The sequence below is a fragment of the Bos indicus genome, chromosome 5 (genome assembly GCF_029378745.1).
Source record: "Bos indicus isolate NIAB-ARS_2022 breed Sahiwal x Tharparkar chromosome 5, NIAB-ARS_B.indTharparkar_mat_pri_1.0, whole genome shotgun sequence".
In the NCBI taxonomy this organism is placed as follows: Eukaryota; Metazoa; Chordata; class Mammalia; order Artiodactyla; family Bovidae; genus Bos; species Bos indicus.
Genome location: NC_091764.1, coordinates 114143066 through 114157323, shown reverse-complemented (window position 1 = coordinate 114157323; position 14258 = coordinate 114143066). Strand labels below are relative to the sequence as shown.

The window sequence follows — 14258 nt, the reverse complement described above, 5'->3', positions numbered from 1 at the left end:
AAGTATATTTTTGTTGAGAGTATAAATTAAAGGCATTCTTTGATGAACACACGTATCTTCATGAACTAATATTTTTTTTTCCATCTTATTCTCTATTTTCTAAAGTGGTATTTCACATTCAGTGACTTCAGACATGCAGACCATTGAACAGGAAACACCAATCACAGCGAAACCGAGAAAAAAGTATGGTGATGACAGTGATGACTCGTATTTTACATCCAGCTCCAGGTAACCTGTTAAAAATCATCCTGAAAGTATTGTTTTGAAAAGATCAATACAGACTTACTAGTTTTAGGGGTTTTTACATTAGGAGCAAATACAATTAAGTTTTCTTCATTGTTTTTCTTCAGCTTCAGCTGGAGTCAAGGATGTCCTTTGGGAAAAAATTGGGGTGCCCTTCTTTAGTGGATGATATTTGCTAACATTGAAATATTTGAAAATAAAATCAGCAGCCAGGAATTAAAATCAGAGGTGGGAAAGTTGTATTTATCTAAAATGTGAAATTGGAGAAATACACAAAACCCCAAAGATATATGTTAAGTCGTTTAGTCTTATTCCAACAGTTGGAATATTTCCCAGCTGCGCCTTTCGCAGATTCTTTTGTTTTCATACCACTGGCTTCTGGAGTCCCCGATTGGCAGGATATAGAATTTTAAATGAATGCTATTTGTGTGTGTTTATGTATGAATGAAAAACACTGTTGCCGTCTGAGGGGTTCCCAGGATAAAGCCTAGGCCCCATCCTTCAGCCCTCACCCTCCGACAAGGACAGGTTACCTAACTCCAGTGTGAAGCGACCGTGGAGAGGCCGAGGTTCAGGTTCAAGCCGCCCGCAGAGACCAAGAACAAGTTTAACTTGAATTGACTCACTCTGTGCGGTTCCTCCAAGAACCTGATCAGCACCAGGGCGGGGGAGGCCTGCTGAACAGCCACCAGGTAAACCAGGGGCGTCAGGAAGTGGGCACTGGCTGGGACGCGGGCGGCCTGGACGTGGGTCCTGGCCCCACCACTTAATGACCGTGTGACCTTGGCTGCCCGTCCAGCCTCCCGTGCCGCCGCCTCTTATCTGTGAGGGAGTGACACCAGCAGTGGCAGCCTCTCAGCGTGGCGTGAGGGCTTAATGAATGAACACACACGGGGCATTGTGGCTTCACTGTTATTCACGTCATGTTTAGCTGTTATTTTTATATAGAAACTCAGTTCAGGAGACTCAGTTCAAGTGACTCAATCTGAATGCTTAATTACTATTGTCGTGCACTTAAGTTAACCATGTGGAGGGCCACCTTCAGGTGTGGGCTTTGGGAAGGTCGACCGTGTGCCCGTCAGTGTGGGCAGTCCTTACAGGAGGCCCCCTCACTCACATCTCAGAGGGCATCACTGTCGACTGGCAATTACACAGCTTAGAAGCAGTTGCATATGCATAACAGATAGACATGTATGTTAACTAATTAGGCTCTAATTCTGAAATTCTGTATTTTCCTATCAAAGTTCACAGGTAAGGAATTATAACACAGAGAACTGTCTTTAAATCATTCAGTTAGCGTCACTTCAAATTGCTTCAAGTCCAGATTTTTACCAGAAAAAAAGTAGTTTAGAGGTGTTCCCCATCAGTGCTTTCACAGACAGGGTGATTTTGTGTTTGCCTCTCAGGCTTTCCTGGGAGCTCAGTTGGTAAAGAATCTGCCTGCAATGCAGAAGACCCCGGTTCGATTCCTGGGTCGGGAAGACCAGCTGGAAAAGGGATAGGCTACCCACTCCAGTATTCTTGGGCTTCCCTTGTGGCTCAGTTGGTAAAGAATCCGCCTGCAAAGTGGGAAACCTGGGTTCGATCCCTGGATTGGGAGGATCCCCTGGAGAAGGGAAAGGCTACCCACTCCAGTATCCTGGCCTAGAGAATTCCATGGGCTGCATAGTCCGTGGGGTCACAAAGAGTCAGACATGACTCAGTGACTTTCACTTTCACTTTTCCTGTGAGTAACCTGTATTTCAGGTTAATTGGAGGTAACTCCCAAATCATGCCTTTTTAAAATAATTAATTAATTAATTTGGCAGTGCCAGGTCTTAGCTGCAGCCTGCAGGATCTTTTATTAATAGGTGTGGCATGCGGGATCTAGTTCCCCAAGCAGGGATCTAACCCAGGCCCCCTGCACTGGGATTGCGGAGTCTTAGCCACTGGACCGCCAGGGCAGCCCCCCAAATCATGCCTTTTAAAATACTTAAATACATTTTCTACAAGATAGAATGAAACCTCTAGCTTGATTTGAAGGCTGCCTACGTGTCAGATCACTTTAGATGAGGGAGTACATCTGTGTTGGGGAAACTCCCGGTGGTGCAGGGTCTACGCTCACCCACGTGGCTTCTCCACAAAAGCCTGTTTGATTCTTTCACTGCTCATTATAGCTCCTGCAGAGACTGTAGGGTTTCCAGCTCCACCAGTGGCGCGGAGTTGGAAGGAGAGGGGGCTGCGACTGAGGATGCCCCCTGGGAAGCTGTTGGGGAGCCTCGCCCACCCCAGGCCACTGCCTGGCTCCTTCCTGGGGGGCTCCATCCACCTGTCAGGAGCTTCAGGAATCCCGTCAGCCTTTCTCTCCGCAAGCTTAGTCCTGAGAGTCAGCCCGAAAGGCCTCCGTTTCTACAGAGCAGTTATTTACGGTTTGAAACCGGGGAGCAGATGGTGTTTTTATATTGACCACACTGGCTGGATTCCTGCCAGAGACCTCGGTGTTGTTTGTCTTCACCTGCAGCTTGGCTGATGGGAACGTCAAAGCTGGTCCTCCTCGGTCATAACCACTGCAGGTAGAACAATCCTTACTTTGGCAGATGAAGCCGGGTAAACATGGCCTCTGGGAAAGCGGGCGTTTCCATGAAGAGCTCTCACTGCTTCCAAATTATTCATTACCCCATTAGAACTTGAATACTATTGAATTATAAAAGAGTGCTGTTTCTATTAAAAATGAGTCCAGCCGTATCTTTGGGCTTTTTTTTTTTTTTTGAGTTCCATTATTTCCAGGATATAAACAATGTAATTATATACTGAGTACAAAATAATGAAACTAGAACAATTAGTTCAGCCTTACAAAGCCAGCGTGGCCTTCAGTGGAAGAGGCAGCTGTCTACAGCTGCCTATCCTAAATTGAGTAAGGATCCAACCAATGTCTCCTACATCGCAGGTTCTCTCCCACTAGTGCCCCCGGGGAAGCCTATGTAAGGAATGTTTTCAGGTTGAGTGAAACCAGAGTGAGAGGGAGAAAAACATAAGTGAAAAGCATTAAGAATTGGGATCTAGAAGTCAAAACATTAGAAAATCAATAAAAGCAATTCCCTGGCGAGCCAGTGGTTAGGACTCAGTGCTTTCACTGCCGTGGCCCTGGATTCAGTCCTTGGCTGGGGAACTGAGATCCCGTAAGTCATGTGGCCAAAAAAAAAAAAAAAGTCAATCAGGCCTTGGGGATCCGGGGGGACTTGCGTTTCTGAGGAAGCTGTGGGAAGCAGGTAGCAACTTGCTGGGGGAGGATGGGGTGACAGAACCCACACTGTGCCCTGGGTCAGAGCTCAGGGAGCCTCACTGGTGAACCGTGGGAAGAGCCCCCACCACCCTCCCTGCCCCCCACCCCCTCCCTAGCTTGGAGAACACAGTAGAACATGTAGATCCAGTGGCTGATCAGCAGGGAGCTAGCAGAATGGCTTTCTCTCTCCTTCTGATTCTTGAATTATCCAGCCATTAAAAACAAAAAAAATCTGATGCCCCTATATTCCAGGATAAGCACTTTGGCTTACATGGATGAAGAATGTTTCCTTAGAGTGACACTAAATTCAAAAAACCCCAAGTCCCAGTACCTAAGACTTGTGAAGGGCCTGGAAGTTCTACCCACCGCCATTCAGTCCTCACCCCCACCCCCAAGCCCAGAGCCTCTGGGGGACCATGCAGCCCCTCGGCATTCCTCGTCCTTCAGTCCCAGGGCCGCTCCCTGAGAAACACTGCCTTGGGCATCCACGTTGTCGCCCTGGGTTTCTGAGCTCAGATCGGGTTTCTGAGCTCAGATCGGCCAGCCCCATCCGGGCAGGGACTGAGCATGTCTCCTCCCTCCACCAGGGCCTGGTCCCTCACAGATGCTTATTAAGTAGTTTTAAATTCCTGATTGGATCAGTCTTCATTCTTTCACTGGGACCCTCACAAATATGTCCTTGAACATTTGGAGGGCTTCCCTGGTGGCTCAGAGGTTAAAGCGTCTGCCTGGAATGCGGGAGACGCGGGTTACATCCCTGGGTTGGGAAGATCCCCTGGAGAAGGAAATGGCAACCCACTCCAGTACTCTTGCCTGGAGAATCCCATGGAGGGAGGAGCCTAGTGGGCTACAGTCCAGGGGATTGCAAAGAGTCGGACGCGACTGAGCGACTTCACTTTTCCAGGTGAGGAGGGGTTGGTTGTTCCTGTTCCTCCGAGCAGAGCCTGCTCAGCTTCTAGCTGAAATCCAGATACACTTTGAACACAGCAGGTTTTCCTTCCTGGAGAGAGAAGGCTGGTGTAACAAGATTTGTTGTTAATGACCTCCTTGCCAGAGAATGCGGAAACCACGTTTGGAAATTCTGCTTTTTTTTTTCAATCATTCATATAAGGCCATACCAACTGCTTCAAACAGCAGATTTATCCACCCTCCTTTTGTTGTTATTGTTGTTTGTTTGTTCGTTTCCTGCAAGGAAAAAAGAGTACATTCAGTTTTATTCCACCACCACCCTCCCATCTTAGCTCATCTCTGGATGACTCCTCATGCCCTCGGAGTTTGGCCCTCACTTGCCTCCCATGCGCGCTTCTGTTCTTACCCTCCAGAAACATCTTGGCAACATCTCTAAAGTCTCTGCATCCTCCTTCATCCTCCTTCCTTTCCTGAGACCTAAGCATTAGAATCTGCATCTCTCTTCTGAACTTCTTGAACCACCTTTATGAGGAGTGCGGGTCTGGCTGGGCTTTTTTCCATCCTAAGCTGTCACTAATTCTGAGATGGCCCAGTCACTTCTGAGTACGTCTCTGGCACATCCCCTCACCAGTCTATTTCTGTCCTGTCCCAGGCAGAGCCTGCTGCTCTCCGTCAAAGATCTTTCTCCCCCGACATAGGACCTGAATCTGCCATTGAGTTTTGCTCTCTGAGCCACTCCCTGCTCAATGATGATCAGCTAACGAGAGTGTAAACTGACCCAGCAGGCCAGCGTCCCCTTTGAGACGCTTACCAAGTCCACTTCCGGCTCCAGTCTGAAAGAGCATCTGCGTGATGGTCCGGTGATCAACAATCGTAGCTCTGCATCTGACTCCAGAATGAGGCCAATTAGCATCACTTATGCCATGAAATTAAAAGATGCTTACTCCTTGGAAGGAAAGTTATGACCAACCTAGATAGCATATTAAAAAGCAGAAACATTACTTTGCCAACAAAGGTCCGTCTAGTCAAGACTATGGTTTTTCCAGTGGTCATGTATGGATGTGAGAGTTGGACTGTGAAGAAGGCTGAGCGCCGAAGAATTGATGCTTTTGAACTGTGGTGTTGGAGAAGACTCCTGAGAGTCCCTTGGACTGCAAGGAGATCCAATCAGTCCATCCTAAAGGAGATCAGTCATGGGTGTTCATTGGAAGGACTGATGCTGAAGCTGAAACTCCAATACTTTGGCCACCTCATGCAAAGAGTTGACTCATTGGAAAAGACTCTGATGCTGGGAGGGATTGGGGGCAGAAGGAAAAGGGGACGACAGAGGATGAGATGGCTGGATGGCATCACCGACTCGATGGACATGAGTCTGAGTGAACTCCGGGAGTTGGTGATGGACAGGGAGGCCTGGCGTGCTTCGATTCATGGGGTCGCAAAGAGTCGGACACGACTGAGTGACTGAACTGACTGACTAATACTAAGTGGTGATTTCTGTTAGGAGTGATGTCTTATCCAGGGCTCACATGGCAGGGTTACCAACAAGGGACTCCTAGAATGGGGTCAGTTCTCCAGGTCCTGAAGCATTGATGGTGGTTTACTTGCTAAATCATGTCCAACTCTTTATAACCCCATGGACTATAGCCTGCCAGGCTCCTCTTTCCATGGGGTTTTCCAAGCAAGAATACTGGAGTGGGTCACTGTTTCCTTCTCCAGATCTTCTCCACCCAGGGATTGAACCTGGGTCTCCTGCATTGCAGGCAGATTCTTTACCTACTGAACCACCAGGGAAACCCTCCTGAAGCATCATGCATGACCAGCCTATAGTCAGGTAACCCTCAAGGATGTCCTGGGCTGTTGGGATAGGCTAGGTTATGCTGCAGTGATAAATACCAACCGCCGCCCCCCTCAACCCCAGATCTTAAGGGTTTAGCGCAGTGATGGTTTATTTCTTTGTTCACTGAAGTCAGCTAAGGATATAGATGATCTGTCCTTCTGGTGGCACCTTGATTGTCCAGCTGGATGGTGGTGTCACCTGTCTGAAGCTACAGCACCTGGAAAACACGACCCCTTCCACTCGGGAGGGAAGAGAGGACTGGGCACCCGAAAGGCCTTGGGAGTGATTCGCCTCGTGTCTGCTCCTGTTGCACACGGCCGCCCCCAGCTTCAAGGGGGGGGTCTGGGAAGTGCAGTCCCCATGTACCCAATGTGAGTGGACATCAGTAAGGTCCTCCAAAGTCTCTTCTGCTCTCTCCCATACAGGTTCTTTGACGAGCCCATGGAGCTGAGGAGCAGTTCTTTCTCTAGCTGGGATGACAGTTCAGATTCCTATTGGAAGAAAGAGACCATCAAAGACACTGACCCAATTCCGAAAAACACAGGCTATACAGACAGGTACGGACCCCAGAGGGGTGGGACTGTAAACTGTGACTCGACATGCGTCTCCAGGGACATTCTCTAACCCTAGTAAATGAATGTGTTGTACTATTTCAAGAATATTCTTTGTATCCTGGTCTGTCTCCTGAACTTACAGCTTTGCCTTTCCCAGAAGGTCGTCTCCTGGAGTTGAGCAGTACCTGGCTTTGTTAGACTTCTTTAACAGTCCATAGCGCGCTTGAGACTCGTGTGTGTTGCTGTGTTCACCCCTCTTTATCATTGAGTCTGTTTATCCATTTACCTGTCGAAGAACTGTCTCCAGCTTCTGGTGATCATGAATGAAGGGCTGAATGACGTGTCGTCTAAACCAGGGAAGTGCTGGGAGTGTAGGGGGACAGTCCTAGCACGCTGGGACAATAAGTGTGGCCTGGCATTGTCCTCGGTGACTGGGATGTACTGCCGCCCTGCTCATTTGTATCCTGTGCAGCATGGAGCGGTGCTTTGTGTGTGTCACAGCGTACTCAGTATTTACTGATTGATCCGTGGAACTGAAGTCAAATTACAGGCCTATTTTAAGGAGCAGAATTCCTTCAAATGTTGTGTGGTTTGGATATTTATTCATTTTTTTCTAAATAGAATTTACAGGCTTTTTAAAGTGGCCTAAAATCCCTTTACAGAATTACTGCTGTTGGCTTTTTAAAAAGTAAAATGGCATGTGCTTACATTATACATGAGAAATACATTTGCCTTACCTCAAATTAGTTTAACCTATTTTGGCTGTTTTTGTTCTTTGTGCTGAGCACACTTCAGATCTACTGTCTTCCCACAGTTCAAGTAACACTACAGGTTATTAACTAGTCAGGATGTTGGGTCCCCAGAACTTACTCTTCTTATTGTAAATGATGAAGAGTTTGTACCCTCTGACCAGCGTCTACCCATTTCCCCCACCTCCTTGGAAACCACTGTTCTAGTTTCTGTTTCTTTGAGTTCAACCTTTTTTTAAAAAATTTTAGATTCTACCCACAAGTGAGAACATGCAGTATCTGTCTTTCTCTGTCTGACTTCGTGTAATGTCCCCCAGGTTCATCCCTACTGTCGTTTAGTGGCAGGATTTCCTTCTGTTTTATAGCAGAATGTTATCCCATTGTGTGTGTGGGATAATATTTTCTCTAGCCATTCACCCACTGACAAATACGCAGATTGTTTCCACGACTTGACTGCTCTGGAAACCTTGGCCATGAACATGGGCTGCAGAGATCTCTTCATGCTACCGACTTTGTTTCCTTCAGATTTATACCCAGAAGTGGGAGCAGATGGCAGTTCCAATTTTAACTTTCTGATGAACTTCTGTGCTGTTTCCGTGTGGCTGTGCTGATCTCCTTTCCCACCATTGCTGTACCAAGTTTCCCTGTTCTCCAGTCTTTACCAGCGCCTATCTCATATCTTCTTGACAATGGCTGTTCTAACAGGTGTGAGGTTTTGATTTGCCTTTCCCTGATGATTACTGATGTTGATCACCCCTCATACACCTGTTGGCATTAAACTTCCTTCTTAGTATTGCTTTTGCTGTATCCCATAAGTGTTCCCATTTTCATTTGTTTCAAGATATTCTTTCCTTCTTTTTTTTTAAATTGAAGTACAGTTGATTTATGATGTGGTGTTAGTTTCTGGTGTACACCAAAGTGATTCAGATACACACACACACATATATAGTTGTTGTTGTTGAGTCACTCTGTTGTGTCTAAGTCTTTGCGACCCCATGGGCTGCAGTACATCAGGCCTCCCTGTCCATCACCAACTCCCGGAGCTTGCTCAAACTCATGTCCATTGAGTTGGTGATGCCATCCAATCATCTTGTCATCTGTCATCCCCTTCTCCTTCTGCCTTCAATCTTTCCCAGAATCAGGGTCTTTTCCAATGAGTCAGTTCTTTGCATCAGGTGGCCAAATTATTGGAGCTTCAGCTTCAGCATCAGTCCTTCCAGTGAATATTCAGGGATGATTTCTTTTAGGATTGACTGGTTTGATCTCCTCTCAGTCCAAGGGACTCTCCAACTCAACAGTTCAAAAGCATCAATTCTTCGGCGCACAGCTTTAATTCTCACATCCGTATGTGACTGCTGGAAAAACCATAGCCTTTGACTCTACGGACCTTTGTTAGTAAAGTAAGGTCTCTGATTTTTAATATGCTGTCTAGGTTGGTCTTAGCTTTTCTTCCAAGAAGCAAGTGTCTTTTAATTTCATGGCTGCAATCACCATCCGCAGTGATTTTATAGCCCAAGAAAATAAAGTCTGTCACTGTTTCCACTGTTTCCCCATCTATTTCCCATGAAGTGATGGGACCAGATGCTATGATCTTAGTTTTCTGAGTGTTGAGCTTTAAGCCAGCTTTTTCACTCTCCTCTTTCACTTTCATCAAGAGGCTCTTTAGTTCCTCTTCACTTTCTGCCATAGGGTGGTGTCATCTGCATATCTGAGGTTATTGTTATTTCCCACCTCCCCCCGCCACTCCCCCACCCACCCACCCAAACCCCGGCAGTCTTGATTCCAGCTTGTGCTTGAAGCTAGAAGGTTGATCAGCTTCCTTAAAGCAATTATTTTGAATTCTTTGTCAGGAAATTATTTGGGGTCGGTTACTAGGAAATTACTGTTTCCCCTTGTGGTATCACATTTCGTGTTCCTTGGAGTCGTGCTGCAGTCTTTGCATTTGAAGGAGGAATCACGTCTTCCAGTCTTTCCTGCTCAGCTTTGGATGAGAAATGCCATCAACTGTCCGCCCTGCTGGAGACTCTGGGGTGTTCTCAGGCCTTTTCTATGGATGCACTCTCTCCTCCCCGCTTACCCCTTTTGGGGGGTGAAGTCTTAAGATGGCCTGTCTTCTCTCCGTCCCACACACAGGGATGAGAGCCTCCTGCTTGCTTCCCCTAGGATGGTGCCCTGGAAGGTTGAAGTCAGTGTACTTTTCTGCCAGCCCAGAGTCAGGCACACTTACCAGGGTGTGTGCAGGAGGGAGGGTTCATGGGTCAGCCCTGGCGGCCCCATGGGCCACTGGGGGCTCCACAGGCAAAGTGCACCCAGTGGTTTGTGAGCAGGCCTGCCGTGGAGCCCAGGAAGTGGTTAGTAGAATCCGCATGCCTTTGAGTTCTCAGCCCTGGCAGCCCCTCCCAGCGCCTCAGCCAGGTAGATCCCCTCACTGTTCCGGGTGGATGAGGAAGCCCTAGGCATCCTTGGAAACCGGGCACCCTGCCACCCGCCTCGCGCCTTTCCCCCTGGCAGGCCGAGTGGACCCCACCTGGCCCTGAGCAGCGCTGCCTGGGAGGAGGAATAGCGTGAGCAAGTGAAACTCTTCCTCTTACCTCTTCGGTGCAACCAGTCTTGGATTCTTTTTGCTCCAACAGCGTGTTGGAACCTCGCTGCTGGACTCCTGGACTCCCACAAAGGCATGCTCATCTGTGGGTGATTGTCAGAACCAGTATTCTCAGGAATTCCCTGGTGATCCAGTGGTTAGGATTCTGCACTTTCATTGCTGAGGGTGTGGGTTCAATCCCTGGTTGGGGAACTAGATCTCGCACGCTGCACCTAAGACCTGGTGCAGCCAAATAAATAAAAACAAAAATCAACCAAATTACACACACACACACACACACACACACACACACCAGTGTTCTCTGGGGGATAATGTGAAAAACTCCTGCTCCACCACCTTGCTGACGTCATTCCTGCCTTGGCTGTTTCTAACTGCAGACCTACCACTCGCCGCAAGCCAGACTCTGAGCCAGCTGAAAATACAGATGAGGCCCAGAAGAAGTTTGGCAACGTCAAAGCCATTTCTTCAGATATGTACTTTGGAAGGCAAGCCAAAGCTGATGTAAGTGTCCAGAGAGGTTCTGTGTGGTCCCCACAGAGCAGAAAGCAAGCCAGGGGCATGGAAGGAGTGGGAGGAGGTACTGGGTACTAAGTGAGATGGACTCAGGCTGCAAGGTTCCCCTGTCCCCAGGGCAGGACTCGAACCCACGTCCTTCTGCCTAGTGGTCCCACTTGGCTGCTCCAGCTAGAAGAGTGATGGAAAGGTAGGGCCTGTGTTATATTTCCTCTTATTCCTTTCCCAGTGCTTTGAATAGCTGTCCATTCAATATCTTTTGAATAAATTTCAGGAATTTTTGATACACCTGTAATGTCCTTAGTAGTTTTCTTAACCATAGCTAAATGTAGTATATAGCTGTTTCTCGAAGGTAGGTATATTTATTTTCAGAAGAGAGATTGTTGCCTCTTTTCTCAGAGATATTAATGAGCTTATCTCAGTGGAGTCTGGCTAAACAGTAAGACTCAAATGGAAATGGGGAGCCTGAAATGTCCCTTCTCCTTGTGGAGTAGTTGTGTGCTTACATGAAATTCTTAGCGATGCGGGTTATCACTAGGCTTCTTGCATAACGCAGAGAATTATTTCCTGAGGTGTACTGAGTTTATTTTGTAGCAATAGAAATTCCACCAGCATTTTGAGAGTATTTAGACCCGACATCTGGTTGTTCTCCACCCCCTAAATGTGGCCTTGTCTTAAAGTAGACAGCACTCAAGTTCAGTCAGCGAATAACAGAAGGCTGTCGGGAGAGAGGCTCGTGGAGCGGCCTTTCCTGGCAGCTGGGTGGCGGCAGCACCGAGACAGAGCCGTCACTGTCACCCTCCCTCTGGGCCCCCCCACTGACCGACCTTGGCCATGGCTTTGGGCATTTATCTGTCTACTTGTGACTGCGGAACCCCAGCGCCGTGATAGCTCCTCAGTGATCCTTTCTGCAGAATTGCTCATGATTTTGGAGCCTGATTTTCCTTTTCTTGCTGCTCTCCTCTAGTACGAAGCCAGGGCTCGGCTGGAGAGGCTTTCGGCAAGTTCTTCCATCAGCTCAGCTGACCTGTTCGATGAGCAGAGGAAGCAGACGGCAGGTAATAGGCAGGGCAGGCGGGTGGGAGATGAGGCTGGTCTCCATCGCGCCTCCATCTTCTCTGCATAGGACTTCTTACCTTTCCAAGACTGTTGGCAGCCGTTATTTGATGCTCCCAGGGCTTCCCAGGTGGCGCAGTTGTAAAGAACCTGCCTGCCGATGTAGGAGATGCAAGAGATGTCATGGGTTCAATCCCTGGGTCAGGAAAATCCCCTGGAGTGGATCCAATCCACTCCAGTATTCTTGCCTGGGAAATCTCATGGACAGAGGAGCCTGGCAGGCTGTGGGAGTCTCAGGAAGTCAGACACGACTAAGGGACTGAGCACGCGCGCGTGCACACACACACACACACACACACGGCCCCTATCAGTGAGGCAGAGCAGAAGTTGTTGTTCCAGGCTTTGCATGTGAAGAGGTCAGGTCATGACATTTAAGCAACCTCCCCAAAGTTACCTGCAGTTTCAGGAAGTTGTCTTCCTGAAGTGTTGTCATGGCAGCAGGGGGTGTGGGGGGATGGGTGGGTTTCCTAGCATAGTGTGAACATGAGATCTAGTTTGTATGGTGTTACAGCCTTGGAGGGGACAGCCCTGGGCTCTTGTGTGACGTGACCCACTCCCTAACTGTGAATCCTGGAGTATTTCAGGTTGCCTTCGGCCTCAGTCTCCTCCTCTGTAAAGTGGGTGGGTAATACCTGCCTCACAAGCATGTACTGGGGCATAAGTGGGGTACTTTTTATCAAGTGCCCCCTAAGCACTGGGACAGATATCAATGGGAGCCCCCTGGGATCTGGACACGGCAGACCCCCAGGGGCCCCTCCCAGGCCCCAGGAGTAGGCAGGGCAGATGGAACAGGTGACTCCACCAGCCTCGGCCTTCCCTGGAGACAGATGGACTTTGGAACCAGGGAGGTGGAGAGGAGGGTCCAGACCCAGATGAGGAGATGTCTGGGCACCCCAGGTAGTGAGCCTCAGTGCACAGGCCCGTCACGAACATTGAGAAGCATGTGCCTCTGCTTGGGCCTCTGACCCTGAGCTGTCAGTCTGCTCCAGTCCTGCTCAGTCAGGCCTTGGGGGCAGGGAAAGGGCCAGTGTCCCTCTTGAGTCACAGCCAACCTTCCAGGGGCAGGGTCCTCTGAGGTCCTTTCAGGAGCCCATTCATCAGCAGGAACGCCCAGGGGAGGGGGCTCTCCAAGGCCTTCAGGGCCCAGCACTGCCTGCACCCTCGTTTCCAGCCCTGGAGGAGCTGGGCGCGGGCAGGGAGGGACCCACACGGGCGGCCCTGCAGCCATAGAGAAGGCCATGGGGGGAGAAGGCCATGGCCGGAGACCCCAGTACCTCGGACCTTCTGCGATGGGGTTTGGGGGGCGTATCAAGAGCCACTGTGGCCCTCTGGGTGCAGCGGGCACTGCCAGGCTGCTGTGCTATGGCGAGAGGGGAGAGAGGGTTCTAGCTGTCCCCCAAGTCTACCCCCCAAGCACCGACCCGGAAACAGGCAGAGCAGGGCCGCCCTCTGGCCTCCAGCAGGAGAAGCTGCGTTCTCATCTGTGAACTTCCGGTGTCCCGGCCTCTCTTCCGGGAGATTTCCTTGTGTGGCCGCCCCACCCGCCGGCAGAGGGGTGCTCGGCTGACCCATGGGTCAGGCCTGCCTCCTTGCAGGCGCCCTGGCACGGAGGTAGGGCAGCCAGAGAACCTATCAGGTTTGAAAATCACCCCCAGCTGTATGTGTTTTTGTAATTTTAGTTACTGGAAGTCTCACTCTGAAACATTGTTTGTTAAAAAAAAAAAAAAGCCTTCAGAGATCAAATGAGCAGCCTTTTCCAGTTGTTGAAGGCGGGCTCTGGCCAGCCTATGTTTACCTTCCTGTCCCCTTTCAGAGAACAAAGGTCCATTAATTTTCTTGGCCCTTGTGGATCCAAGACAACTCCCGCGCTGAGGACTCGAAGTCACCATGGGGGTGCCCTGGGGTTATGCAAGGCCGCCCAGGGACCCCATCCCCTCCCCAGTGGCCAAGGGCCTACTCCCCTCTCCATTTCAGATCCCCCAGATGGTTCAGACCACGAATCCCCTCTCATCTCTGCATCTCTCATCAGATGCCTTTAATAACTGCTCTAAATGGGAGCTCATTGAACAACTCTCATTAAATATTTACCCGTTTATTTAGAGTGCATTTCAACAAAGGGCAAACGCTGGTTTTAAGAGCGTGTTCTGTGCTCCTTATCTTAGACTGTTTCCCCGTCTATGAAGTATCAGCACACGGGGTGGGTCACAGTCACCTTTATAATCTCTTCAGCGTTCAGGGAAAGACAGTTCCAGACTGGAAATGCCTCCTTGTGAAGCAAAAATACTTCCTGGGGGTGTGGCTTAACCCTGGCATTTGCAGGGGCACCATTCCCTTCCAGGATCTTGGAGGGACTGGCTGAGGAACACACACAAGCAGCCACGGTGGTCACTCTAGAGCAGGGTCAGCCGGGGCCCGCCATCCCCGGGCACTGCCTCGGAGGTCGCCGCTCAGCACACGGATGACAGAGCAGAGG

The 14258-nt window shown here is 49.4% G+C and overlaps 1 protein-coding gene across 2 annotated transcripts in view; it reads left to right on the top strand.

Moving 5' to 3' along the window:
* Nucleotides 1–14258, top strand: part of ARFGAP3 (ARF GTPase activating protein 3) — a 50045-nt gene that overhangs the window by 31230 nt on the left and 4557 nt on the right. For both annotated transcript variants that reach the window (XR_011566886.1, XM_070790531.1), the window contains exons 11-14: nt 106–228; nt 6677–6808; nt 10534–10657; nt 11637–11727. Coding sequence is in view for 1 of the 2 variants with exons in the window: in XM_070790531.1 (XP_070646632.1) it covers nt 106–228; nt 6677–6808; nt 10534–10657; nt 11637–11727 (470 nt within the window). In the remaining variant the exon portion in view is untranslated. The remainder of the gene's footprint in view (nt 1–105; nt 229–6676; nt 6809–10533; nt 10658–11636; nt 11728–14258) is intronic.